General features: G+C 35.0%; 4 protein-coding genes across 6 annotated transcripts; 2 read left to right on the top strand and 2 right to left on the bottom strand.

Annotated features, from left to right (window-relative positions):
* Window positions 1–121: 121 nt before the first annotated feature.
* Window positions 122–3,085, bottom strand: LOC111451538. Its single transcript, XM_023092011.1, has 6 exons — window positions 2,918–3,085; window positions 2,706–2,838; window positions 2,504–2,607; window positions 2,247–2,418; window positions 2,032–2,163; window positions 122–1,355 (listed from the first exon to the last, which is right to left on the bottom strand). Exons 1-6 carry the CDS (start codon window positions 2,956–2,958, stop codon window positions 555–557), a joined length of 1,383 nt encoding a protein of 460 aa, XP_022947779.1. The 5' UTR covers window positions 2,959–3,085; the 3' UTR covers window positions 122–554.
* Window positions 3,086–7,337: 4,252 nt separating this feature from the next.
* Window positions 7,338–11,243, top strand: LOC111451525 (ELMO domain-containing protein A). 3 transcript variants are annotated; one of them, XM_023091996.1, is made up of 10 exons: window positions 7,338–7,619; window positions 8,205–8,307; window positions 8,460–8,563; window positions 9,221–9,289; window positions 9,369–9,484; window positions 9,592–9,646; window positions 9,733–9,853; window positions 10,699–10,746; window positions 10,840–10,934; window positions 11,019–11,243. In XM_023091996.1, exons 3-10 carry the CDS (start codon window positions 8,468–8,470, stop codon window positions 11,157–11,159), a joined length of 741 nt encoding a protein of 246 aa, XP_022947764.1. In that variant the 5' UTR covers window positions 7,338–7,619; window positions 8,205–8,307; window positions 8,460–8,467; the 3' UTR covers window positions 11,160–11,243. The 3 variants fall into 3 exon arrangements, with proteins under 3 accessions (XP_022947764.1, XP_022947763.1, XP_022947762.1); XM_023091994.1 differs by lacking the exon at window positions 7,338–7,619 and adding an exon at window positions 7,804–7,998; XM_023091995.1 differs by lacking the exon at window positions 7,338–7,619 and having other exon boundaries at window positions 7,803–8,307; window positions 8,419–8,563.
* Window positions 11,244–11,926: 683 nt separating this feature from the next.
* LOC111450978 (xanthohumol 4'-O-methyltransferase-like) lies at window positions 11,927–13,311 on the top strand. Its single transcript, XM_023091183.1, has 2 exons — window positions 11,927–12,803; window positions 12,875–13,311. Exons 1-2 carry the CDS (start codon window positions 12,018–12,020, stop codon window positions 13,169–13,171), a joined length of 1,083 nt encoding a protein of 360 aa, XP_022946951.1. The 5' UTR covers window positions 11,927–12,017; the 3' UTR covers window positions 13,172–13,311.
* A 5,682-nt stretch (window positions 13,312–18,993) lies between these two features.
* On the bottom strand, window positions 18,994–21,663 carry LOC111451281. The gene is made up of 6 exons (XM_023091638.1): window positions 20,941–21,663; window positions 20,633–20,853; window positions 20,291–20,513; window positions 20,012–20,097; window positions 19,840–19,931; window positions 18,994–19,770 (listed from the first exon to the last, which is right to left on the bottom strand). The coding sequence occupies exons 1-6, from the start codon at window positions 21,031–21,033 to the stop codon at window positions 19,526–19,528; spliced, it is 960 nt and encodes a 319-aa protein (XP_022947406.1). The 5' UTR covers window positions 21,034–21,663; the 3' UTR covers window positions 18,994–19,525.
* Between the last annotated feature and the right edge of the window lie 4,571 nt (window positions 21,664–26,234).

The raw sequence follows: 26,234 nt of genomic DNA, 5'->3' as shown, positions 1-26,234 counted from the left end.
GTTTTTTTTTTTTTTTTTTTTTTTTTTACTTGAGATCTATGTTTAGGTGATCGATAATGAAGTGGTATTGCGAGGAAAATATGAAAAGTATCTCCATTAGAGAGTAAAATAAAGCATGAAATTGTAAGTTTTCAAGCAACGAAAGGAGACAAGACTCTGTTGGAGTGATTTTTGAAGAATGAGTTAATAACTCATAGGTAGTGGCTCGGTTATGCAAACCCACTAAAATCATCTCAAAAGCAAGCCTTTATGTACTCGAGGATTCAACGTGAACAATCCATAACTAAGGTGAAACTAAGTGTATGTCCGAACCGACTGATGTTGAACAATAGGCGAGAGATATGAGCATCTAATTCTTCATGTGCGATGGGCAGAGCACCAAGGCCCAAAACCCAAAACAAGCCTTACACTTGCCTAAAACAAGCCAGACCCATCTTGGCATACGCTTTAATGAATCAATTCCTTCAACTACACGAATGTACAGTTCAATTATCCTCATGTTTTTTACATGATTTGCAGGGAAATCAACACCCTTTTGCTAGCTGAATCCAAAACTAAGATTTGAGGGTATTATTTTGGAGGTGTTGTCTTCTCAAAGCCATGAACTTTGCTGCAATATCATCATAATCTGGCAACTTTGGATGAACATGGGTAGGTTTCTTATCCGGGCATGAATTTGTACGACAAAAATTCACTCTCTGGCTCTCTTTTGGTCGTTCTGGTGGCATTGTCTCTGCCCTTAAATAAAGAGCCTCCCTTTTGTTCCTCAATGAACTTGGAAGCTTCATCTCTTCACAATTCTCCATGGCGTTTGATTTTGTATCATTTGCTGCAACTTTCTTGTTGCCATTATAAGTGAAGACATCATATGTTGTAGAACTCAGATCAGAGCTTGATGGCAGCTCACTTCTCTTTGTCCTCCTCCTTCCTGGTTTCTTGTAGAAACTTGCCCATTCCATTTCCTTATCTGTTGCTCCTTCTGATCCATTTTGAACGGTTGTGAAGTTTTTGCCTTTGATTTGGTGCTTTCCCTCAGTCCCCATTGATCCTTTGATAGAGATTTTTGAGCTGGGGTTCTCTATGTCAGTACGAGATTCAGTTCGGTCAGTGTCAGTTTGGTTGGAGTTGTGTTGGGTAATCTCTGTCTTTGGGAGAGTGGCGGCTGTCTTGAATTTGAAGAGTCTCTGATCTCCCTCTATGTTGGTTGAAGAACAAAGCTCAACCACATCGTCAAGATAAACAATCCTTTCCTCTGGGAACTGAGGCAAACTGTCACAAGAACTGCTTGTTCCTGAATTAGCTTGGTTTATGTGTTGGTCTGGTTTTTCATCAGCTTTTGCAATCCTTGCCACTACCTGAGTTGTTCCAAAATGACCAATAAACAAGAAAATGTTTGGATAAATCTATCAAATTTTGAAATGAGCCCGAAGCCCAAGCACATAATGTCTTTTCTTTCGAGCTTTCCCTTAAGAATTTAAAACGCTTTCCCTTAAGAATTTAAAACGTATTTGCTAGGAAGAGGTTTTTACGTTCTTATTAAGTTAAGAATGCAGCTAGGAAGAGGTTTCCACACTCTTATCAGACATGCTTAGTTCCCCTCTTCAACCAACGTGGGATCTCACAGTCCACCCTTTTTAGGAGCCTAGCGTTCTTGTTGGCATGCTGCCAGATGTCTGGTTCTGATATCATTTGTAACCGTTTAAGTCTACCGCTAGTAAATATTGTCCATTTTGACTCGTTACGTAACGCCGTTAGCCAGATATGTTTTAAAATCGTGAGGCTGACGACGATACGAACTTGTTAAAAATAAAGAAACCGTGAGGCCCACTTATGTTTCTTGGACTTTCGATCCCACTTATGTTTCATTATTCTTAACATGGTATCAGAGCATCATTCTGAACAATAAAAGGCTAAAACGAACCATATTTACTAGCAGTGGACTTGGGCTATTACATTGACCAAGAATTTCAAATGTTTTCTCGAAAACTAGCGTTAAACGAGACTTAATACTTGTCTATGAGTGAAACCGACCTGATTTTGGTGCCAATCTGAACGGTATTGAAGAGCTAAAAGCTGAGGTTGGAGGCAATCTCTAGCAATTTCATTCATCATTCTCTGCTTATCATCATCCGACACCGAATTTATTAAGAGCTTCTCTTTTATCTGTAAACAAAATTAGTTGGCTAATTAGCTAATCCTCAAACTAATCTGGACCAAAACAGAGCATAATATGAAGTTTACTGCACCTGGCAATTTACAAGGTTTCCTGGACCAAGCTGAACGGCCGAACTTTCAAACCTACGCCCATAACGCTCTCCAAACAGCTTCCTTATATGCTGCAGCTCAGGAAGATCCCCACATCTCGCTGCGGCAAACATGAGGCTTGAAACTGCTTCATTAACATCATTGGGACAGTCTCTAAACACGAAACCAAATCTTGGTAATAAGAAACAGTTCAAAAAGCTAATGAATTCATTCGAGAATCAAACTGTAAAAACTGTACCTGTGTTTGCGTATATAAGATAGATTTAGGAGTATGAATTCACAGAAATTGTCCAAAATTTCATACGCCGCCACTCTGTTTTCATCTTTTACTATCTGCTCCACCTGAAACAGAGGATTTTAATTCATGGGTGTTCTTTGGAATCAAACAATTTGATCAAAGTTGGAAGCTTTTGAAACAATTTGGTTGGTTTTTGACGTACCCTGCTGAAGGCGGTTTGATCATACCCATTTCTAATGAGTTGCACGACATCTTCCTTCATTTGCTTCGTGATTATACCCTTTTTGTTCTTCAGCAGCTTGAGGCGGCATTGAACTTGTTTGATCAGCTTCTTACTGCAGCCAAGACAGGCAAATCAAAACGACAAACCCATGTAACAAGAACAAGCTTGAAAGTCTGCAACATTTTCATTACCATTTGGAAGCTTTTCGCCATCCGAAGAAGATGCCAAACATGTTGGTGTGAAAGTTATGAGAATCGTTGAACAAATTATGAGGGAATTAAGGAATGAAGTTGAGATTTATAGTGATTATATGGTTTAGTTCGAGGAGGATAAGGAAGAATGAAAGGACTGGTGGTGACAGTTGGGCTGATAGAAGAGGGGGAGTTGTATTTATGGAGAGTGGGTAGGAATTTGTAGAAAGGGAGAAAAGGTAGTGGGAGAGAATGAAGGAAAAAACGACAGTTTTTGTTCTGGTTGGAACCCCTTTTTAACACATGTCAAATCATAAGCTTAGCAGCTCCTCTGTCCCAAGTTTTTTCCTCTTTTTTACTCACAACCACCTTAAAAACTTGTTAACCTAGTATTAATTGCTTATCTTTTAACTTTTTGTACTCAAGTTTCGTTCCCCTCCCAGGCAAATGTGTAATGTGTAATTTTACTGTTCATTCTCTATGGAGCCTAGTGTCTTCACTGGTATATCGTCTGGTGTCTAGCTCTGATACCATTTTTAAAAACTCAAGCCCACCGCTGGTAGACATTATCTGCTTTGGCCCGTTACGTATCACCGTCAGCCTCACGGTTTTAAAATGCATCTACTAGGGAGAGGTTTCCACACCCTTAAAAGAAATTTTCATGCCCCTCTCCAACCGATGTGGAATCTCACAATCCACCTCATCGAGACTCAACGTCTTTGCTGTCACAGTGTCTCGTGTCTGGCTCTAATACTATTTATATCAGCCCAAGCCCACTGCTAGTAGATATTGTCCTTTTTGGCCCCCGATGTCAATCTCACAATTTTAAAACGCGTCTACTAAGTAAAAGTTTACACACCCTTATAAGAAAATTTTCGTTCCCTCTCTAACTGATGTGAAATCTCACTCTTTTTTAAGTGCTTAATTCGGTCTAACAACTTTTAAAATCAAGTTAATCGAGTTTTTATCACTCCATCCTTCAACAATATAAGCACTAAAAAAATGACAAAAAGTGAAGACAAAGAACAAAGATAACACACATAACCAGGAAGAAGAACATGGTTTCCTACATTATATTAAACAAAAAGCTGATGAACAGAAGAGCATCCTCTGCTTAAGATGCTTGTGATTGAAGTAAATGATGAAGTTGGAGTATTAAAAAAGGTGACCTTTTTCATATGAAAAGGGTGCAAAAAGGAGGGAGAAAACATGAGGGTCATAATGAATCCCACCCCTCCATAAATTATATGAACCTTTTTGGTATGGGTAACGGTCCAAGCACACAGCTAGTATATATTGTCCTCTTTGGACTTTCTTTTTCGAGTTTTTCCTCAGCTTTAAAACGGGTTTGGTAGGAAAAGGTTTTCACACCCTTTGTAAGGGTGTTTTGTTCTCCTCCCCAACCAATGTGGGACATTACAATCCACCCCCCTTCGAAGCCCAGTGTCCTTCTGACACTCGTTCCTTTCTCCAATCGACGTGGGATCTCTACCAACTCTACCCCGTGAGAGAAAAAGAAGATTAAATAGGAGAGAGAGAGTTTGGGTTAATAAAAAATAGGACTCTTAGTTGACTTGTTATGTCTTTGTAGACAGAAATGAAGCGAGGTAGATTAGGTGTGTCGCCCATAGTCGTCTCCTAATGCAACAAAAAGCAAGTGTTTTTAAGTAAGGAATAGCTGAGAGGTCGTTATCTTCCACATGAAAGAGCGACAGCCAATACAGATGGATAATCGGTGTGGTGGCCTAACGTTGACAAACAGTCATGCCTATATGCCTAGCCACCCATAACCTAGAAGGAAATCTTCTTAATACACATAAATTTCCGCTCTTCTAGCTCGAGTAGAGATTTTTCTCTTAACTAAACGGTGTTAAAAATAAGGATTATATTTTTGTCCCCTCCCTATCCCATATCACAATTACACTATTTTTGAGATTGTGTCACTTGTTCTATCCTAGGAAATAAGTTAGTCATGTAGAAATCGTATAGACAATTCAGACGTATGGTCGAAGCTCGAGCAATGTTTTGAGAGAAAATGTTTTAGAAAACGATAGCAAGAAAAATAGTTGAAAACAAGTTGAAATTGTGAAAGTCAATTACATGTGAAAACATGTAGGCTAGAGGGATTACCATGCTTGGTTGGAGGAGTTTTGATGACTACTTGGCTCCTCTAATATATTTTGAGATGATTCAGATTTAATATGAGCAGACATGATTTTGCAGAAGAGTCATACTAAATGAAATAATAAGGTAATACAACACGAAAGTAAGAGAGATTTGACATGTCATGTATAGATAACACGTCTTAGACAAGTATGACCGTGACACCCTTATTTTATAATCGGAATCATAATGAAAATTTATGTCAATATTCCCCTTGTTGAAACAGTCACGACAATCATTCTTACAACCACAGCTCAATTTATTACCATTTACAACACAACCTTGAACGATGTGACAAAATTTAGAACCCCACTCCATTAATGCCCACACACACCCAAACCCAAGAACTTGCACCCAATTTCACGTAAATGGAGCAGTTTTTATGCACTCTTTCATCAACATCAACACAGTCTCATCCAACCACATGAAATTCGAGTTTCGCAATCAAACCCTAAACCCTTCTTCTTCTTCTTCTTCATGTGAGTCTCTAATGAACAAAACCCAGTTCCCACCATCTTTCCTGTGATTCGCTTCAATATGAGCTGCCCTTTATATGCCCTTTTGCTTCATCCTCTCAATTTCACCAATTTTCTAACCAAAATTGAAAGAAGCAATGACACCCACAAAGGCTTCAATTCTGGTCGTCGCTGTTCTTCTCATTGTCATCCTTCAAGTTCCCACAGCCATGCCCGCCAGACACCTCCCGTCTCGTAAGAATCTAGCTCAAACCCAATACAAAGATCACATTTTTAAACAAACCCAGATGATAAAAGTAGATTTATTTGGTGCCCATTATTGAAAAAAGTGTCAATTTTTTGGCTATGCAGATAATAGTCCAAAGCGAGCGAGGGGCGAGACGGTGGAAGTTGCAGGGTCGAGGTTACCAGATTGTTCTCACGCTTGTGGGTCGTGCGCGCCATGCAGGCTTGTGATGGTTAGATACTTTTGTTCTTCGGTTGAAGACTCGGAGACTTGTCCCTTGGCTTACAAGTGCATGTGCAGCCACAAGTCCTTCCCTGTTCCTTGATTGGATCAGATTTCTAGCTATCTTTGGGCTGTGTGTATCATATATTAATAATGCCTTTTCTCTCATATAGCTTTATTTTAGGATCGGTCTTGGGTTTTCGTTTTTAGAATCAAGGCGTTCTTGTTATTATCAGCCATCTTGTAAGGGTTTTTTTAGTACTAGAAATGCATATGCATGTGTTCTTGGTTACATATGTAACATCAATTTATCTTTACATATAAGTGTTATCACCTACAACTTTAAACATATGTGGTACATCAATTACTATCCACTTTGATAATGTTGAATTTGTGACACCCGAATAAAGGAATGGTCGTTCATCTTCCTTTTCCATGACCCATGTTGGTTTGTACACAGTCAAACCCACCATTAACCGATATTGTCACGCGTCTACTAAGGAGTGGTTTATAAGAAATTATTTGTTTTCCTCTCCAACTAATCCACCCCTTGAGGGCTTAGCGTCCTAGGGGGACGCGTCTACTAGGGAGACCCTTATAAGGAATGATTCGTTCTCCTTCCCCTTGAGGGCTTAGCGTCCTCGAGGATGCATCTACTAGGGAGAGGTTTTTACACCCTTATAAGGAATGATTCGTTCTCTTCTCCAATCAATCCACCTCCTTGGAGGCTCAGAGTCCTCGCTGGCTCCAATCGAGGTAGGATCTCACAATTCACCCCTTTTGGGGGGCCAACATCCTCGCTAGCACACCGCTCGATGTCTAGCTCTGGTACCATTTGTAACAACTCAAACCCACTTTTACACAGGTATTATACACCTTAGCCTATTATGTATCGCTGTCAACCTCATAGTTTTAAAAGGTGTCTACTCGGGAGGATTTCTACACTTTTATAAGGAATGATTCGCTCCTCTCTCCAACCGATGTGGGATCTCACAATATCACGAAAAAATGATAAGGTCATCAAATGTATTCCAAATTCTTATCTAAATCTTGGCATACATAACATAATTTTTAGGGTAAGGTTGTTTATTAAGAGTAAAAACTAAAAAGAAAGTAAAGGAATGAACTTGAAACTTATCCTAAAATATAAGAATGATCTCATCACAAAATATTGAGATTCATAATTAATAAGCCAATATGAACATTGTTGTAGTTTAAGCAATGACCCAATTTTTTATGTATGCAACGTAACAAATAAGAGAATGAATTACCAATAATAATTCATACACATAATCTTCCAAAGGAGGGGGCGGCGAGAGACACGAAGAAGAAGAACAACCCCGAGTGCTACGGAATAGGCAATTTGATAGGAGCTTGATTGGTTTCAATGCCTGAGGCAGACAAACACAGATCAAAGCGAAGAAATGTCACTCATTTTCTTCCCCCAAATCCAATCTTCTTCCTCTTCTTCTCTGGTTCCTATTGTTTCCCCTTCAAACCCCTTCTTCCCGTGGTGCCCACCGCCCGAACCCACATACCAGGACGGTCTAGGTTACCACCACCGCCGCCGCCGCCTCTCTGCACCGCCCATTTGTTCCCTCAGATGCCATAGCGAGTACTGTTCTTTTTCCCCCCCATTGCTGTCTTTCTTGCTGCCTTTTGTCGGGTTTTCGTTTGTTTGTCTTGCTTTCTAATTCTAATAATGCTACTCATTGAAGAGACATCTAGTTCTACCTTTTCCCATTTTTTCAATGCTCATGATTTTCCTCTGCTTTTTTACATTATAAACTTATGCCTAAAGGATCCCTTGAATTGCGCTTGTAATCTTTTCATGTTCTTCTCTTTCAAATGTCTCACTCTTCTTAGCTTCTCCTCCTACGTTTATATTTATACATGGGTTTTGCTTTGTTCTTCATTTTGGGAGGAAAATTGGTTTCTTAATGAGATTCAGGAGGAGAAGACAATGCTTTCCATCTTGCTCTTCCCTCTATGAAGTAATCCACCCATCAATTTCTCTGTGTTCACCTCCCTTTATCATTTGTTCGTAGATTGAAACTAAAATTCAATGTATTGATCATTCCCAATTTGCTGGACATGTCGGAGGAACTACTGTTTGAAGATCCGATGATTGTGTTCTTGTTTTTTGACAGTCTTAGGCACTGATGTTTTTATGACAGTTAATTGTGGAAAATTATTGTAGGTTGATGAAGATGAAATATATTGGAGACAGAGAAGGGGTGACGAAGAGTTAGAATGGTCACATCGTTCCACCCCTGTAATTTTACAGCTAGCACAATGTTTTAGTGAGTATAGAGCAGTGTTTGAATGTTTTTTTTTAATGTTTTTGAGATGAAGTTGTAGAATTGTGATTTTGTGGAATTCACACGTGCTTTTATATGCTCGCCATGTCTCAGTGTCACCCTGTTGTTTACAAATTAGCTTGTGGTAAATGTAGCTAATGCTATGGTTGGACCACGAACATGGATTGGAGGACTTTTCAATCGCGCAGGCAACAGAAAGAATGATAAGTTTGTTCAGTACCCGTTGAGTCCTCTTCAGGTAAAAATAGTGTTGGAAGGTCTATGGGTATTGTAATTGACTTGATGTTGTGTTATTTATCAGTTTTGTGTGTTGTGCTATTCTACATCCCTCGTAGAATGGGCTAAACGTTGGTTTGTTAGTGTGAGGGAAGCTTTACCTCTTGAGTAGCTTTTGTCTTGGAAAGGCCATTGGTTTGTAATAGATCCTTGTGTTCCTGCCAACATGAGCATAGGTGAGTGATGAGAGCATCTTTACTCCCTCTAAGAGGTTATAGGTTTGAATCCCAACCCCCCATGTGTTGATGCAATGTTCTTAAAAAGAGAAAAAAAAGAACAATAGATCTTTGTGTTCCCGAGAATGTCCGCTCATGTGCACCGCTAGTAGATATTGAACTCTTTGGGCTTTCCCTTTCGGGTATTCCCTTAAGGTTTTTAAAACGTGTCTGCTAAAAAGAGGTTTCCACACCCTTATAAAGAATGTTTGGTTGTCCTCCCAAATGTAAGTGGATCTCACAAAATGGAGATCCCACCAAATGGCGTGTGTCCTCTGTTTATTAATTTAAAACTTGTGATCCCCTTTTTATTGGACGAGACCTTCTAAAAGCTGAAGTAAATGCAGTTTTATATAAAACCATTCTTCTAATCGCTTGTTCTAACATGGGATTTATGCAAACAGGAGGAAAGGTTTCAAAGGCTACAAGACCGAATTCCCATACCTTTTGATGAGACACAACTTGAACATCAAGTATTTTTCTTGTTTTAACTTTCAACAGCTGTGAGATGAGTTGTTGTTACTCTTGCTAATAATCGTTCATTGATGACAGGAAGCCCTGAAAGCATTGTGGGATGCTGCCTTTCCAAATATTGAGCTCAAAGGGATGGTATCTGAGCAATGGAAAGAAATGGGTTGGCAAGGACCTAATCCATCCACTGACTTTAGGTACACTCCACACCAACATCTCATATTAGTATGTTCATATGTTGTATCAATACTTTATTTTTCATATTTAAAGTTAATTTTTTTCTCACAGTGAGCTGATTTCTTAGGGGTTGCGGTCTCATTTCGCTCGAAAATTTGCTGTTTTTCTCCAGGACGTTTCCGGTATGTCGTATCCTGCTGTTTTTCTGTGTCTCATTTCCCTAAATGCCTGAATTATCACTAATCACATACAAATTCAAAAAATGAAGGCATCTTTTCGTAGGTTGTTATTGAAGGAAGGTGGTAATCGAGCAACTTGGGAATATCCGTTTGCTGTTGCTGGCATAAACATTTCATTTATGTTGATACAAATGTTGGATTTAAACTCAGGTGTGTGTCTGATGTTTTCTACTGAACGCTCCTATTTGTTTGGAGCTCTGCTTTTCTAGATGAAGCAATTAGAGGCTTAACTGGGAATTGATATGATGATGCTATCCTCCTCCCAAAAGAATGCAATACAACATTTTTGACCCCTAACTAACATTGGGCCAATATGCATTGTTCTTCGCCTCACTTTGATGATTTGTCTAGATGAGATCGAAGCAAGTTCAAATGCCTGAATAGCATACGTATCGAAGTCGATACAATTGCCTCGATAAACAATTTTTATGGGGTATAGGCCTTCCAAAATGTAATGGAAATGTGCTAACGTTTCCTTAGGCCAAATAGAGATGGGCTCTCGAGCGCAACTTCTTGATGGGGCATAGATATTAGAAAATAGTCTGTGTAATCCTACATCGATTGGAGAGGAGAACGAAACATTCCTTATAAAGATATGGAAACCTCTCCCTAACATATGCGTTTTAGAACTATGAAGCTGACAGTGATACATAACAAACTAAAACGGACAATATCTGCTAGCGGTGAGCTTTAGCTGTTACAAATGGTATCAGAGTTAAACACTAGACGGTGTGCCAGCGAGGACACTGGGATTCCAAGGGAGTAGATTGTGAGATCTCACATTGGTTGGAGGGGGAACAAAACATTCCTTATAAGGTTTCGGTGATACGTAATGGGTTAAAGCAGACAATATTTGCTAGTAGTGAGCTTGGGCTGTTACAAACATACTCTCCCTTGTTCTCTAGCACAAATGGGTTAAAGCTGACAATATCTGCTAGTAGTGAGATTTCGAAATTTGTTCCAATAACTGATAGAATCTTGTCATCTCATTACAGAAAGACCAAGGTGCCTTCCCGGACTCAATTTTGTGAGACTATTAGGAGGTACTGGGTTTGTTTCATATTGATTCGTACACATATTTTCATTGCTAAACTTGTACTTCGTTTCGTTTCATCTCGTTTCGTTGGTCGTGACAGAAAACGAAGAAGCATTCGACATACTATATTGTGTAGCGTTCAAAATGATGGATGCTCAGTGGGTTGCCATGCATGCTTCGTACATGGAGTTCAATGTATGCTCCTCCTCTCTCTCCTAAAACTTGAATCCATCAAGAATTCGCTAAGTGTTGGAAGTTTTTGATTGTTGTAACTATCAGGAGGTGCTGCAAGAAACCAGAGCGCAGCTGGAAAGAGAGCTATCTCTGGATGATGTTCACAGAATAGAAGATCTACCATCTTATAATCTCTTATATCTCTCTAACTTATCTTTTACTTCTCTCTCTACTAACGTTTCGTAGGAATTGTTATTATTCTTTTTTGAATCCATAAATACAAGCGTTAGGGTACGATGTTCTAAATGTTCCAACTAGACATATGATATAAAAGCCAACAAAATTTAACAAACATTCATTCTTCGTCCACAAAATTGAATACGTTTGGCCATCAACCTCAATTTCATGAGTTACAAGCTGACTTAATTGAGAAATTATCATTTGGAGTGGAGTTGCACGCTTCATTTATAACTTTTTTGAAAACTTTATTTAATATTTTAATTTCATCACTTCTGTTTAAATAGTGAGAAGTTACTTGTCAAAATAATTCTTTGTGTACACTTGTCAATCATAGTCGTAACTTTTAGAGTGGACATTTGAGAGTGGGAAGAACTTGTCAATAATCATGGTGGGTATTGGAAGAGTTTGTTTTAGGGAAGACTATAAATACTTACAAATTAATACGTAAAAATCTGATTTTTTTTATGTATAAAATTGAGTTCTCGAGACTATCTTTGTCATTCCTAAGTTTTCAAAGAATTATTATGATAGATTGCATCTTATTGTCCATTTGAACCATTCAATCAAATTTTTATTTTGGTGATTTAATTCTTTCGAATCTTGCTTTTTAATATTTAATTTTACTAAAATACATTATATATATTTGTGCATAAATATGAAAAGGGAAATGACATAAATACCCTTTGGTTATGGACAGAAAAAGGCAAGATAAGACCTTTGAAAAAGCAACCCTAACAAATCATTATAAATATTGTCACCCTTTGTGAATGTCACCCCCATTACACCAACCCCATTTTATAATTCTCAACTATCTCTCTGAAACAAAATAAAACCAGAGAGATTGAATCGGAGAGACAGAGAGAGATGGCAACCAAAGAAACAGAGGAAACAGAGGAAACAGAGGAGCTGCTTAAAGGCCAAGCAGAGATATGGAAATATATGCTCTGTTTTGCTGATTCAATGGCCTTAAAATGCGCCGTCGAGCTTCACTTGGCTGATATCATCAACTCTCATGGCTCTCCCATATCGCTATCTCAAATTGCTTCCTCCATTGTCGCCTCCGATCCCTTAGCCACCCCGGAGATCTCCTACCTCAGTCGAATCATGAGACTGTTGGTCCGTCGGAACATCTTCGCTGTTCATCACTCATCAGACGGCGGAGAGCCACTTTATGGACTGACCCACTCCTCCAAATGGCTCCTACGTGACGCCGAGCTCACCCTCGCTCCGATGGTGCTAGCGGAGCTTCACAAATGGATGGTCGACCCATGGCTCTGTTTCTCCCAAGGCGTTAAAGAAGGCGGCGACCAATTCCAAAAAGCCAACGGCCTTGACATTTGGAGCTTCGCTTCCACAAACCCCCAATTCAACCAATTGTTCAACAACGCCATGGCTTCCACTTCCAAAGTCATCATGAAAGCGATTCTCTCCGTTTACCAAGATGGGTTCAGCTCGATTGAGTCACTAACCGACGTCGGCGGTGGAATCGGCGGAGTCATCTCAGAAATCGTCAAAGCATTCCCCCACATCAAGGGCATCAACTTCGACCTGCCGCACGTAATCAGCACAGCTCCGCCGTATCAAGGAGTGACCCACATCGGAGGGGACATGTTCGAAGCCATTCCCAAGGCCGATGCCGTGTTTATGAAGGTGATTGATTTGATTGCTTCCTAAAGTTTGAATTTTTTTGATGTAATTTGTGTTGAAATGGGTGATTACAGTGGATATTGCACGATTGGGATGACAAGGAGTGCGTGAGGATTCTTAAGAACTGCAAGAAAGCGATACCGGAGAAAACAGGGAAAGTGATTCTAGTAGAAGTGATTTTGAAGGCGGATGGAGATGGGGCATTTGATGATACTCGATTCTATTTTGATCTGTTAATGTTGGCGCATACCAATGGAAGAGAGAGGACAGAGAAGGAGTGGAAGAACATATTGGAAGAAGCTGGGTTTCCTCGATACAGAGTTATTGCTCTTCCTGCTATAACTTCCATTATTGAAGCTTATCCATCCTGAATCTTGTTGTTTCCGACTTATCCCACTAATAATAAGTTTGAACTTTCTGCAAATATTGTTCAAATTTAGATGATTTCATATCATCACTCTATTTCCTTTCATTTGGTTATGATTCAAGTTATCACATGTAAGTTCATCAATGATGTATTATTGTTTTTCCTTTCTTTTAATAAAAGTAATCATTTTATATGTTAATTCTTTTCACATGGAAATTAACTTAACGGAAAGTATGGAACTGATTACCTTGAAGAACCAAATCAAGAGTAAAGAAAACTAGTTTCTAATCTCGTGATTCAAATCACTCCACAAGAGGATTGATCAATGTCACTCGACTCTAATATGCAAGTTCTAAACACAACCGTTTACAAAGAAAAACTTAGCTCTCAACAAAGAAATTTTATTCTTAATTTCAAAATCTGATGTCACTAAGTGAAGAAAACAACTTTATATAACACCCTTAACCTGTGATACATAATTCTCACATTAAATGGGCTAGTAAATGAGAAATAATCATAAGCTCCATATTAAAATGGCCGGTTAATAGTGAAATGCGGTAACTTATGTGGGTTACAATATAACCTTCACTCTTATACTTAAAACTAGACAAACAAATAGTTAAATTATAATTAAATAGTGCAATGAATGAAATGTGCTTATTAATCATCCTTAGACTAGTTTCATAAATTCAGCTGAGTTCATTAAATGCAACTTGAAGAGCCTTTAATTTATCTCTTTCTCGAAGCTCAACTTTTCACAACATATAAGGGAGGTCTCCAACGTCTTCTAAAATTTCCTTTGATGAGCTCACCATAGCTTGAATATAAGTGTATAGGGTTTGTTGTAGCTTCTTGACTCTCGTCCTTGTAATTGGACTTAGAGGTATGAAAATTCCTTGGTCGTGGTTCATATCACTTTTGATCTCTACTTTTTTTTTATTTTATTTCGAACGAATATATATATTCATACCTAAAGGGAGATTGAAATAGGAGGCAGGCACCTCGTCTCCGGCACTATTTTGTCATCTCTATAGTCATCTCAACTCAGATAAGTTCAACTTGTCAACTTAATATAAACTAAATAGATAAAAATAAAAAATAAAATTATTTTGTCATCTCTATTTTGTCATCTCTTTAGGTTCACTTTCGTTCAAATGTAATACCTTTCGTTTACTTTAGCGTCACACTTGAACGTTTAGATTCTTCAAAAATAAAATATTTTTTTTACAATAATAAAGAATAAAATTTAACGTGATAACTACGGTTTAAAAATTAGAAAGCTTACATGATATTATTTATAATAATTTTATAGATGATATATAACATTTCTTACCTAGAAAAATTCTCTAAGCATATGAAAATAATATTTGAATTTATTTTTTTATTATTTATTTATTTATTAAAATCAGTTTGCGATAAAGGTAGGTTTGTTTGGTATAAGTTTTATCCAATTTCAACTACCCAAGTTTCTAGAAGTTGTTTTAAAAGCATTTTAATTACAATATTCTGTCAATAAATAAATAAATAAATAAATAAGAAGTTAAATTACAACAATATCCCTTGAATTTTATACATTTTCGCTTGATCATAATGTATATGATATGCCAATGTCGTTGGGGCAAATTTTATTTTAAATTTTATAAGATAATGACGGCCACTAATCTAATTTACAAAAATAATTAAATTTTATAATCTATTAAAATAATTATTAAATATGCTTGTGAAACATTTGGTGCATAAAATTATTTACTTTATCATATGAAAGAAAATTAAATTTATATACTATTAAAATAAAATAAGATATATGTTTTCGATTAAAATATCTTCTTAATTGTCACAACGATTAAGAGCCTAATTTAGTGAATAAAACTATTTATGAGTTGAGTTAGGTTCAGTTGAGATTTTTTTTTTACCACCTAATTCAATTGTTAAAATAACTTTTATTAAATAATAAACTTAATTCAATCCAACCATAAATTTTTTTTTACACGAGTGAGATCATTAAGGTTATTTATTCAAAAAAAAAATAATGCTACTTCTTTATTTTGAAATATTTAATTAAAAAATTATTCTTTAAATATTTAAAATTTATATTTAAAAGTTATTGTAGAATAAATAAATAAATTATTATTATAAATTAAATAAAAATAAAACAAATATATGTAGGTATATATTTTAATTTTAGAAATAAATTTAGCTTGATTATATTAGAGAACTTAATGTGTCATGAAATTTGATTATTTTTTTATTAAAAACATTCCTTTGAAGAAAACCAAATTATATTATTTATTATTATTATTATTATTATTATTATTTTGTAAGTTTTAATAATATTGGTTGAGACAATAACATATAATTAACTTGTTATACAGAAAAGAGGATAAAAAAAAAAGGTTTTGATTTAACTTACTATAGTTTTTGATTTCATCGAGTTATAATTGATTTAAACGTATTGTCATCTCATATTTTCTTAGTTGGACAGTTGAGGTTTCAAAATTACAATACGCACGTATAAAAATGGAAAAGTATTTTCAATCGATTTTATAACGCAAATGGAAATAAAATACTAAAAATATCTCCCAAATTTGAAGTTGTACACTGGTAGGTTCTCAAGTTTATTTTCAAGGTGGACCAGAACGATGTGACAAGAGCAAACTTAGAACGATGTAACAAGAGCAAACTTAACACGAGAGTCGTTAAAGTAATGCCAAACACATTTATTCATTTTCCAAGACTAATGTCTAGGTTCATAGGATGCTATAGTTTTATGAATTTAACCCATTTTTTCAACAAAAAAAAAAATATCACATGGACTGTGTTAATCAAACTTAGAAGTAGTATGTAACGATCTGAAATTTTCTACTTAATCTAAAGTCGCTACTGTATACATATCATAAACATTAAATGCGGAAATACTTCACTTAAACTTTCATAAAACATAGCTTTGATCTTAGAACACAATCATTAACTTATGCGTTCGAAGACATTGTTAGAACGACACTACAAAGGACTAAATAAAATAAATGAACGATTAAATTAAGAACACCCTATTTTAACCTAAGTCTAAGAAAAATAAATGCGACTACCTTATGCATGTGTCATAGTCTAGAGCTGCATAAAGTTATGTATAGTAAACGTTATTGTTATGATAGTTTGATAAAACGATACAATAAGGTTATGTATAGAAAAGATTCATGGAGACTTCTTTTTAAAGTCTGGCTTTTAAGGACGTCGACTACTGGACACCAAAAGCACATGACGAGAGATTTGTTCATATTTTTTAATACCTTATAATATGAACATCGTGATGATGAAGGGACAACATTTTCAATTGGTAGCAATGTAATTGTTTAAAAGTTACCAACATTAATATTTCAACTGCTGTCACATCCCAACTCAATTATATTCATACCAAAGTTCAAAAGTCGCATTATTTTGTGCATTAAAATATATAAACATATGGTCAGAATAAAATAATGTGCATCAGAAAATTGGAAAAGTGCTCATAATCATAGCTACCTTGAGAAAGTTGGGTTCATTTTCCTTTAGCTTCTATCATTTCATGCTTAATTGCTACTTCCTTCAAGGACACAAAATATGGTCCCAATCGAGCAGAAGTCGCCTAACATAAAATTTGACATTTCACACCAGATTTTCTAGCATGTTTTTCTACCCGAGTTCTTACTATGTTCACTTACATGCATTCTAAGAAAATTTTTAAGACGTCACCCAACATAGAATTTGTAACAGCCTAAGCCCATTGATAGTAGATATTCTACTCTTTAAGCTTTTCCTTTCGCCATATTATTGTCTTTGGGCTGGCCTTCTGAAATTGTTCTCTTCGTGTTTTCTCTCCTAGGCTTCCCCTCAAGGTTTTAAAAATAATTCTTAAGAGGTCACTCAACATAAAAATTTGTATTATCTGAACATTTAAATTAGCCATTATCCCATTTTCAGAATTTGATTTGTTTGATTTGGTAGAGGGGGTGTTTTAATTATTATTTTTTAATCTCATTTAATCTGTCAATTTTCTGCTATTTATCCAATAAAAAATATATTTAAATTAGCCATTATCCCAAATTTAAAATTTTCCATTTTTCGTGTATTTTTTTATTTTTTATTTTTATTTTTAAAGTTGAGCTTCTTATTGATATTTTATTAAATTTATAGATATTTTTATTAATTAAATTATTTTCTGATTCTTATAAAAATTATTATTATTATTTGTAAATAAAATTGAGAGACCCATGTGTTGGAAGTAGTGATGTTTGTGGGTATTGGGACCCCAAAGTCATTAAATAATTATGGGAAGTTTAATTTTATGGTTTCCTGGTGTGATATGACTCTCTAAATGTTTCATTTTTCTCTATGTTCATACTTATAAAGTGGACATGTTCGGGTTCGGGTTAAAGTCATGTGTTATGCTCACTTTCTTAATCATCAGTCAGGTAACATTTCAAAAACGGAAAATTTAGAAACCTGGGGATCTGAGATATTACTATTCCTATGGATTAGAATGAGATGTCATCAACCATAACCATTCTTTACACTTTGGAGAGAGACTAAATAAATTAATCGTTTTTATTGTTCAACTTGATTACAAGGCCTATTAATTAATAATTCTTATACGATTACTCTTATCCCAGGTTCAAAATGGATTTTTCACTTCCACTTTTTAATTTCTTAATAAAATATGTTTCAGTCTTTGTCATTATTAAAAAAAATTCTTTAATGCACGTGATCTATACTTGTACTACATCAATTTTAAAACAGCTTTAAGACAAGCGATGTTAGAAATGTTCATTTAGTACAGAGAATGAAAAAAAGCGTTGGAAGAGATTTCTCTCCATTAAAAATAATGGGGTCGGAGATGGAGAGTAGGAAGGGATTCTCTCCACTAAATAAATGGGGCTGGAGATGGAGATTATACTCCTCACCGACTCTGCTCCTACCCTGCTTAATATAATATATATATATAAAAAGAGACTTGCTAAAGTCCACTAAATATATAATTGAACTTTTTTTTTTAATTCCATTTCCAAATATATATAAAATTTTCTAATTTTTCCAATGAGACTTATGCCCTCTTTATTAGATATATTGATTTATTAGAATTTTTACACATTAATATAAAATTAAAAAAAAAAATCCGATGTAGAACCCGACCTCCACAAATTCTCCATGGGTAATCCCGTCCCAATTTTCACAAAAATAAATAGGTAATTTAGCATAGATGAGAAAGGTTTAATAGCCCCACCTCAGAATACGACTCCACAAATTAGTCTACTACAGAAACGAGAGACTTCATAAGTTTAGGGACTTGAGAATGTAACAAAAGACGGGGGGGACTCAACCGTCTTATGAAAAGGGATGCCGCTATGTTGAAGACACAATTATCTCACTTGCAAACATATCTGGGCGGGATTAAATATATGATGGGGTTTCCCGATATTGTAACAATAGTGGGTTCTTCAAGAATGTATCGCGGTGGGAATTAATCATAGATATCCCCATTTTACCATAAATAACTCGAACTAACCTAGTTAATTACACAGCACAAACCAATCTGCCAATTCCATGAGAGCGTTGAAATATCTTTTAAAGACTTCAATAACCAGGCAGCCTCCACATGTGCTATTATATTATCCAATCTTATCAAATTGAACGCCACGTTGTTCCAACCCATCATCAATCAATTTGAGTTCCTAAGCTACCATTCTTGGCTCCATCATGTGGGTGTCTCAATGTTTTGACAACACAGATAGAGAAGAAGTAGAACAGAGAATAACAGAGCCACTAAAATTACTACAACAAAGCCAGTAGTAGTAGGGGGCTAAATGTTTATCATTTCATTATGGGGGAAATGGATCATCACAGTTCACAGAATCATAACATTCTCTACGCTCTCTCGCTCTCTCTCTGCGCTTTCCTCTCCCTTTGAACAAGCCTGGTGAGTAGTCAGTAAGTAGTTTTCTATGCACAACCACCCCATCGCTAAGCCAAACAAAAAAACAAAAAAAACAAAAAAAAAGCAAGAAAAGAACAGCCAATTACAGAGTCATACACAAACATGAAAAACTCAGGCATGCCTGCGCCTGATAATCAAGATGAACACGTTAGAAGAAGTAAAAGAAAATGCAGAACTTTCTCCATGGAAACTGCACAAAAGCAGAGAAACCAACTAAAACCAGGATTTTTTTTGTTTTTGTTTTTTTGTTTTGTGTTTTTGTTTTTGTGTTTTGTGTTTTGTGTTTTTGTTTTTGGAGGTCAATCAATCAATCAAATCCATCCATGGGGGATTTGGATTTGGATTTGGATGTTCTTTTTTTTTTTTTTTGGTTCAAAACCCCTTTCTGGTTTAGCCACGACGGATCATCCCCGTGAAGTAGTTGAAGTCATGGTGCTGGACCCTGAGTTGCTTTAGCCAAGAATCCGCCACGCTCAAAAGAGACACCACTCGCTCTTGGTCCCGCCCATAATTGCCAGATATCCACACGCTTCCTTGCATCTTGTATGTCGCTAGCCCAAATGCACGCAGCGCCATCTCTTCCCCTTCTTTCCTCTTCCTTTCTCCGCTCTCAAACTCATCTTCTACGTCCATATCTACAAACAAACATCAATCCACGTTCAATTTCAAACCCCATTTTACTTCAAAACCATCCATTTTCATACCTTGAAATGAAGATGAAAGCGTATGGTAAGACAGAAAACATGTCGATAAATCCTTTATGGTTCTCCCCATTGGAATATGGTAAATTGGGTACCTGAAAATCAACCCCATCCAGCACATTAATACACACAAACACTCTAATTTAGACACACGCACAGAGAGACAAACACAGACCAGGCAACAGCCATCCAACTAGCAGGAGAAAGATCCACGCTTCTCAATGTCATCAGGCCAGGGTATCTTCGAGCCAATTCATTGATCTGAAACCCCATGAAACAAATAGAATCAGAATCAGAATACAGATTAGAGGGTCAAAAAGAGTTTGATTCCACGGCATCCAAAAAGCAGCAGCACCACCACCACCATTTTCTTTTCTTCTAATGATAATATAATACAAAGATGAAGAACAGGAACAATTGAGAGAAGTGAAAGAAGGAAAGGGAATTTTCATACCTTATCCATTAGTGGGACTCTTCCGTATGGAGTTGATCTCTCGAAATACTGAAAGTAAAGGTATCCCAATCTGTCACTGAGAGATAGAGGGCTGTCTTGTTCTAATAATCCACCTCCCTCTTCCGATGAGCTTCCATCCCATCTCCATAGTTTTTCACTTTCACTCTCATCGCTGCATGAATCACTGAACGAATCCCTTGTTTCACTGTCACCACACTCATCTCTACACACAAAGGGGGAAATTCCTCATTTGGGGTTTTCATGAACAATCGAATGGATCTTGAAAATTTGATAACAGAATCGAATTAGGGTTGGATCAGAATGAAAAGAAAAGGGTAGTACCTGAAACCATTGATGGTGGAGTTGCTGGTGAAGATTTGGATTGCAGAGAGATAAGGAACGTAGTATTGAACAAGGGTCTCGCCGTTGTTGACGGCGATGGGAACGCCAGCGCCGTAGGCGCTCCATTCGTCGTAACAATTCCAGAGATCGGCGAGGGTGAAATATTCAACCCTCTCTCTCTCCCATGGATGCCACAGACGATTCAGATTCCTAATCTCACTCTAAGAAAAAGAAGCAAAGATTGGATCAATAAATCATGAACTGGGAAATGAAGGGAGGAAAGAAAGAAAGCAAGAACAGCGACAAACCTTGGGCAAGAATTGGGAATTGACAAGGGGCGTGGTGCAATGAAGAAAGCAACCCAAATTGGATTGCAGTGCTGACCCTTTGTCAAGAATCATAATCTTGGAAGAGAGGGAGAGAGATGAAATATTCAGAGCCTTCCCCCCAACCCTGCAAAGCAGAGAGGCTTCCCGGAAAGCAAACCGAAGAACAGAGCGCCGGGAAAGAGTAGAGAGACAAAGGGAAGAGGAAGAGGAAGAGGAATAATCGGAGTCTTTTTTTTCCTTTCAAAAGGCTCTTCCGATTGCGAAGAAAATAGGAACCAAAATGGAGATAAACCCACAAACGTGTGAAAGAATTTCTAAGATTAGAAACGGAAACCACCAAATTTCACGGGAAAGTTAGAATCTCTACTCTCTCTGTTTGAGAGTCTTGGCTGTCAATGGCGTCAAAATGCAAAGCCGTTCTGGTTCCCGTCGAGCGAACAGAGAATCGAAACAACTCCCGCAAGTAAAGTGCAGGGTTCTCCCTCCTCTGCTTTTAACTAACCCTAAACAAAACACGCCCACTCTTCCCCAACACTTCAATCAAGATCACCTCAGATTTCCCCAGAAACACCACGAACAACACACACACACACACACACACAAAGCAGAGAAGAAGAAGAAGATATAAATAAAGGCATCACAAATTCCAGATTTTCATTTATGGGATTTAATGGGATTTCCAGAATGCGTATCCGGAAATCAGCATCCAATTAACAAACCCCTTTTCCTTTTTATTTTATTTTATTTTATTATTTTTATCTTTACCTCTTTTGTAAAGTTTAATGGGTCTTTGGTCAGTTTCTTCAACAAAAAGGTGCATATGGTCTTTGAATTTTTCATACCCATTTGAAAATTAAATAAATATATATATATAATTTAATTTTGGGTAGTTTCAATTTAAAATACTCATATTTATCTTCTACGATTAAGTAAAAAATATATATATTATATAACAATTTGGATTCCGTTTAGAAAATCTTGTTCAATTTTTGAATTCAAACTTAGAATTCCAGAAGGAAATGAAATTGAATTTAAATTAATATTCAGATTTACACCTTTACCATTCAACCAAAATTATTATATTCTCAATCGAAAGAAACTTTTTTTTTTCAATTATTAATTTAAAAATTATTATTTTTGGATTATACATAATTAGAGGACTCGAGTTTTTATTTATTTATTTTTTTTTTATTGGGATGAAGGGAATAATTTTTTTTCTTATTTGTCTTGAACTAAAAAAAATGTCGCTAAAGTGATAAGCACTCTTAGCTGATCTAGTTCTTGAAATTATTACTATATAAAGAAATGTGTCCCGTGGATTGAGTTGGTCACGAAACATTGTTTAGTCTCCACTCAATTGTTTCCGTTGTAAATTTTTTTATTCAAATAAATCTTATTAACTAATGAATTTAAATCTTATTGACTTATGAATTTAAAGCAAATTTTTTTATAGTTGAGTTGATTTATGTTGTTCGAGTCATTTATTCAAATTTTTTATAAAAATAAAATTTATTATTTATTTTTAAACATTTAATTAAAATTCATTTATTATGAATGGATAGATATTTTTCTTTAATTATTAAAAATTTAAGATTTTAAATATTCTTTGGATCCTTGCCTTTATTATTTATTTTGATCCATATATTTTCAAAAATAACATTTTAGACCTTATTTATAAATTTTACACGCAATTCACTTGAACAATAAATAAGTAAGATTGGAAGGAAGCTCCATTAATATTTTTTAATGAGAATAATAAAATACTATAATTTATTTTCTAATAATGAGAATAATAAATAATATTGATTTTAAGAAGCTTGGTAAGAATATGCTTAATTTAATTGGAATGTCCTTACGTAGACATAAAGTCTTTCTATTCACATAAACAAATTAAACTTAATATTATTTTATCTTTATAAATTTATAAACTTTTTTATATTATATAATAAAAATAAAAATTATTTGTTTTATAATAAAATTGTAAGTATGCCAATCCCATTAATTGAGGAAAAGTAAATTAAGGCAGGACGAAAAATTACCATTTTGATTTTAAATTAGAAATATATTAATTTGTTTTTTTTTTAGATATTTTTGTCGGTGCGTAGGAAAAGTATTTATTAAATTATTATGATAAATATATACAAAAAGTCAAAACATTTATTTTCTTTTGTTTCTTTTAAGGGGCACCTGCTTAATTGCGAAACAAGGCGACAATAATCGAATTATTTAACCTAAAACTGTTACGTTGAATTTTAAATAATAAGACTTTTTCAAATAAAAATATTATATAAATAAAGGTGTCTATTTAACCTATCCGACTCCATATCTACCCGAAACAGGAGACATAGATGAAATAGAATGAGTTTTCTATTCATTGACCGGATGGAGACCAATTATTTCTCTATCCCGTCCTCACTTTAATTAAAAAAAAAAAAAACGTAAAGAATTTAATCTATGTAAAGATAAAAATAAAAAAATTTGTACGTAATGAGATTGAAATAAATGGTGGGGTCCACCCGGCAAAATCTTTTCTTATTGTGTCAATACATGGTTGTATGATTCGTCACTAAAACCATGTCTACACTCGCCAGGATTAAAATGCTCCAAAATGTACTATATGGAATGTGATTAGTTGTCAATTATTCATGTTGCTTATTTGTTTTTGGCTTACGAATATTGACTTCCTTCAAATTGTTTTTCGTGCATTTTTTCGCTCACGTTTTTCAATACGTTGTTCACAAGTCCAACTTTCGTACGACTGACTTGTTAACTGGGTTAGAACAAGTGCTGCACAATAGATGTTCCACTGCCACAAGAGTGCGATCGTAACATTAGTCATTTTCGACTAATCTAGTTGATCCTTCAAAGTTCAGGGTTCATTAATTTAGTAATGAAATTGAGGAGGGTGTTAATGTAAATTAAAAGAAGTTGGATATGATACAATACATGTGGTTTTAATTAGGTACCCACTCCAAAACATCTAATCCAATCACAAATGCATTTGGTCTACATTTCCACTTTATGGTAAAACAAATTTTGGTTACATTAATTAATTAAAAATAATATATGCTTATAAGTTAGGCTAATTAACCCCCTTCCTGTCCCTCCCACACTTTCATTTTTTATTTAGTGTCCTACCTAAGTTGTCTCTGTCATAATTAAACACATATCCATTCATTAATTTCATTACTTAATTTAATATTGTACGGAAAATATTTATCCACCAATATTCTTTTATTATATTATATTATATTATATTAGAAGTTTTTTTTTTCTGAATTTGGCTCACTTTCGAAATTGAAACTGTTTTGCTTGCGTCAGCTCGACAAACCCAAGAATCTGCGAGACCTCATATTGGTTGGGGAGGGCAACAAAACATTATTTATAGATACGTGGAAGCCTCTTCCCAGTATATGCATTTTAAAATCGTGAGGCTGACGGTGATACGTAATGAACTAAAACGGACAATATCTACTAGCGGTAGACTTGGGCTGTTACAAATGATATTAAAGCCAGACACTCGGCAATGTGCCAAGGAGGACACTAGGTCCCAAGGAGGGTGGATTGTGAGGTCTCATATCGGTTGGAGAGAAGAACTAAACATTTCTTATAAAGGTGTGGAAATCTCTCCCTAGTAGACGTGTTTTAAAACCGTGTGGCTAACGACGATACGTAACGGTCCAAAGTGAACAATATCTGCTAGCAGTGAGCATTGACTGTTACAAATGGTATAAGAGGCATACATCAGGCGATGTGCCGGTGAGGACACTAGGCCCCAAGGAAGTGAACTGTGAGGTCCAACATCGATTGGAGAGGTGAACAAAACATTTCTTATAAAAGTGTGGAAACCTCTCCCTAGTAGACGCGTTTTAAGACTGTGTGTGTGGCTTACGTCGATACGTAATGGGCCAAAGCAAACAATATCTACTAACGGTGGGCTTAGACTCTTATATCTACCTTATTTTAAAATCGTTATTAAGATTACCAATATTTTGACATTAGCGTGATTCGTAAGTATTTAATATTTGATTCCTATGGAATCTTAATTATTCGTGTATAAGATTTTTTTTAATAAATTCAATCAACTCGAAATTATAGATTTTTAATGATAATTATTCTAATTAATTATTTTTTATCATGAGTTAAACATGCTTTCATTAGATAAATGAAAAAATAAATTATAGCATTTTTTGTTTTTGTGTTTTTTTTTTCCTTCAAATCTCATTAATTATTAATAAATGAAATAACGTGAGTTTTATTTTTTATTAATATAATATTTATAAAAAAAAAAATCTTTTCCCCGCATTCAAAGGCGTGTTGAGAATAAATAAATAAAGAGGAGGGCGGCATAAGATAATTTTCATGCATAAAACAAAAACATTATCCCCTAATATTACGGTATTTATGTTTCGTGTTAAACATAAATTCTTTGTTACTTTAAACCCCAACCTTAAAGAACATGAAATTTGTATTATTAATGATCATAATGTTTTGTAAAATTAATTTCTGAATGTGTTCAAAAAATAAAAAAATAAAAGAATTAATATATTTATCAGAGATATAATCAAAATTTGTGTCAATTTAAAAAAATAAATATTTATTAAACATTTTTAAAAATTTTAATTCAATAAATATTTTAAAGGATAAAACTTAGTAATTTTGTGTATGCCTGCGTTCCATTTTGTCAACCGAATTATCATCCGTTATCTTTTTTTTTTTTCTTTTACTTTTTCTTCACGCAAGAAAAAACTATTCCAATTTCCAATCCACAAATTTCCTTTTCATCATATCATCAAAGTTAATATTTTTTAATTTTTAAATGTCTTTTTTTAATTTATAAAATTTTACTGGTGGTAAAATAAAAATAACTTTTTTACCATGGTAACAATTTTAACTTTTAAAATAATGTTGAATTGGTATCTCTATTAAGAAAAAAATTGATATAAAGACTTTGGATTTGACTGATTAGAAAAACTAGAAGTTAGTTGTTTTGATATATTTAAGGTTTTAATAACAACAATTTTCAAATAATCCAAGTCAAATTAATTTTTTTGAAAATATACATAATTGTTTCTATATTTTTTTATAAAAAAATCAACATTTTTGTTGAATTAGGTACTAGTTTAACTCTTTTTCGATTTGGATTTGATTGAATTTTTGGAAGATTGAAAATTCGGGATGATTGTAGGTTGACATTTTTTTAGTCATGTCAACTCGATCAATTCGAAAATAGGGTTACAGCTCAACTCTATCCTAACCTACTTTTAAGATTA

This window comes from Cucurbita moschata, unplaced genomic scaffold (genome assembly GCF_002738365.1).
Source record: "Cucurbita moschata cultivar Rifu unplaced genomic scaffold, Cmos_1.0 Cmo_Scf00013, whole genome shotgun sequence".
In the NCBI taxonomy this organism is placed as follows: Eukaryota; Viridiplantae; Streptophyta; class Magnoliopsida; order Cucurbitales; family Cucurbitaceae; genus Cucurbita; species Cucurbita moschata.
This window is presented reverse-complemented; position numbering and strand designations above follow the sequence as displayed.

Coding starts and splice junctions, on each gene's coding strand:
- LOC111451538 (XM_023092011.1), bottom strand. CDS start 2,958: ATGTTTGGCATCTTCTTCGGATGGCGAAAAGCTTCCAAATG. Junction 2,839..2,917: donor TGGCGAAAAGCTTCCAAATG/GTAATGAAAATG, acceptor TCTTGGCTGCAG/TAAGAAGCTGATCAAACAAG. Junction 2,419..2,503: donor TCTTATATACGCAAACACAG/GTACAGTTTTTA, acceptor TTTCGTGTTTAG/AGACTGTCCCAATGATGTTA.
- LOC111451525 (XM_023091994.1), top strand. CDS start 7,945: ATGAGATTCAGGAGGAGAAGACAATGCTTTCCATCTTGCTCTTCCCTC. Junction 7,999..8,204: donor CTTGCTCTTCCCTCTATGAA/GTAATCCACCCA, acceptor AAATTATTGTAG/GTTGATGAAGATGAAATATA. Junction 8,564..9,220: donor ACCCGTTGAGTCCTCTTCAG/GTAAAAATAGTG, acceptor TTATGCAAACAG/GAGGAAAGGTTTCAAAGGCT.
- LOC111450978 (XM_023091183.1), top strand. CDS start 12,018: ATGGCAACCAAAGAAACAGAGGAAACAGAGGAAACAGAGGAGCTGCTT. Junction 12,804..12,874: donor CCGATGCCGTGTTTATGAAG/GTGATTGATTTG, acceptor GGGTGATTACAG/TGGATATTGCACGATTGGGA.
- LOC111451281 (XM_023091638.1), bottom strand. CDS start 21,033: ATGATTCTTGACAAAGGGTCAGCACTGCAATCCAATTTGGGTTGCTTT. Junction 20,514..20,632: donor TCCACCATCAATGGTTTCAG/GTACTACCCTTT, acceptor CTTTGTGTGTAG/AGATGAGTGTGGTGACAGTG. Junction 19,771..19,839: donor GCTTTCATCTTCATTTCAAG/GTATGAAAATGG, acceptor GTTTGTTTGTAG/ATATGGACGTAGAAGATGAG.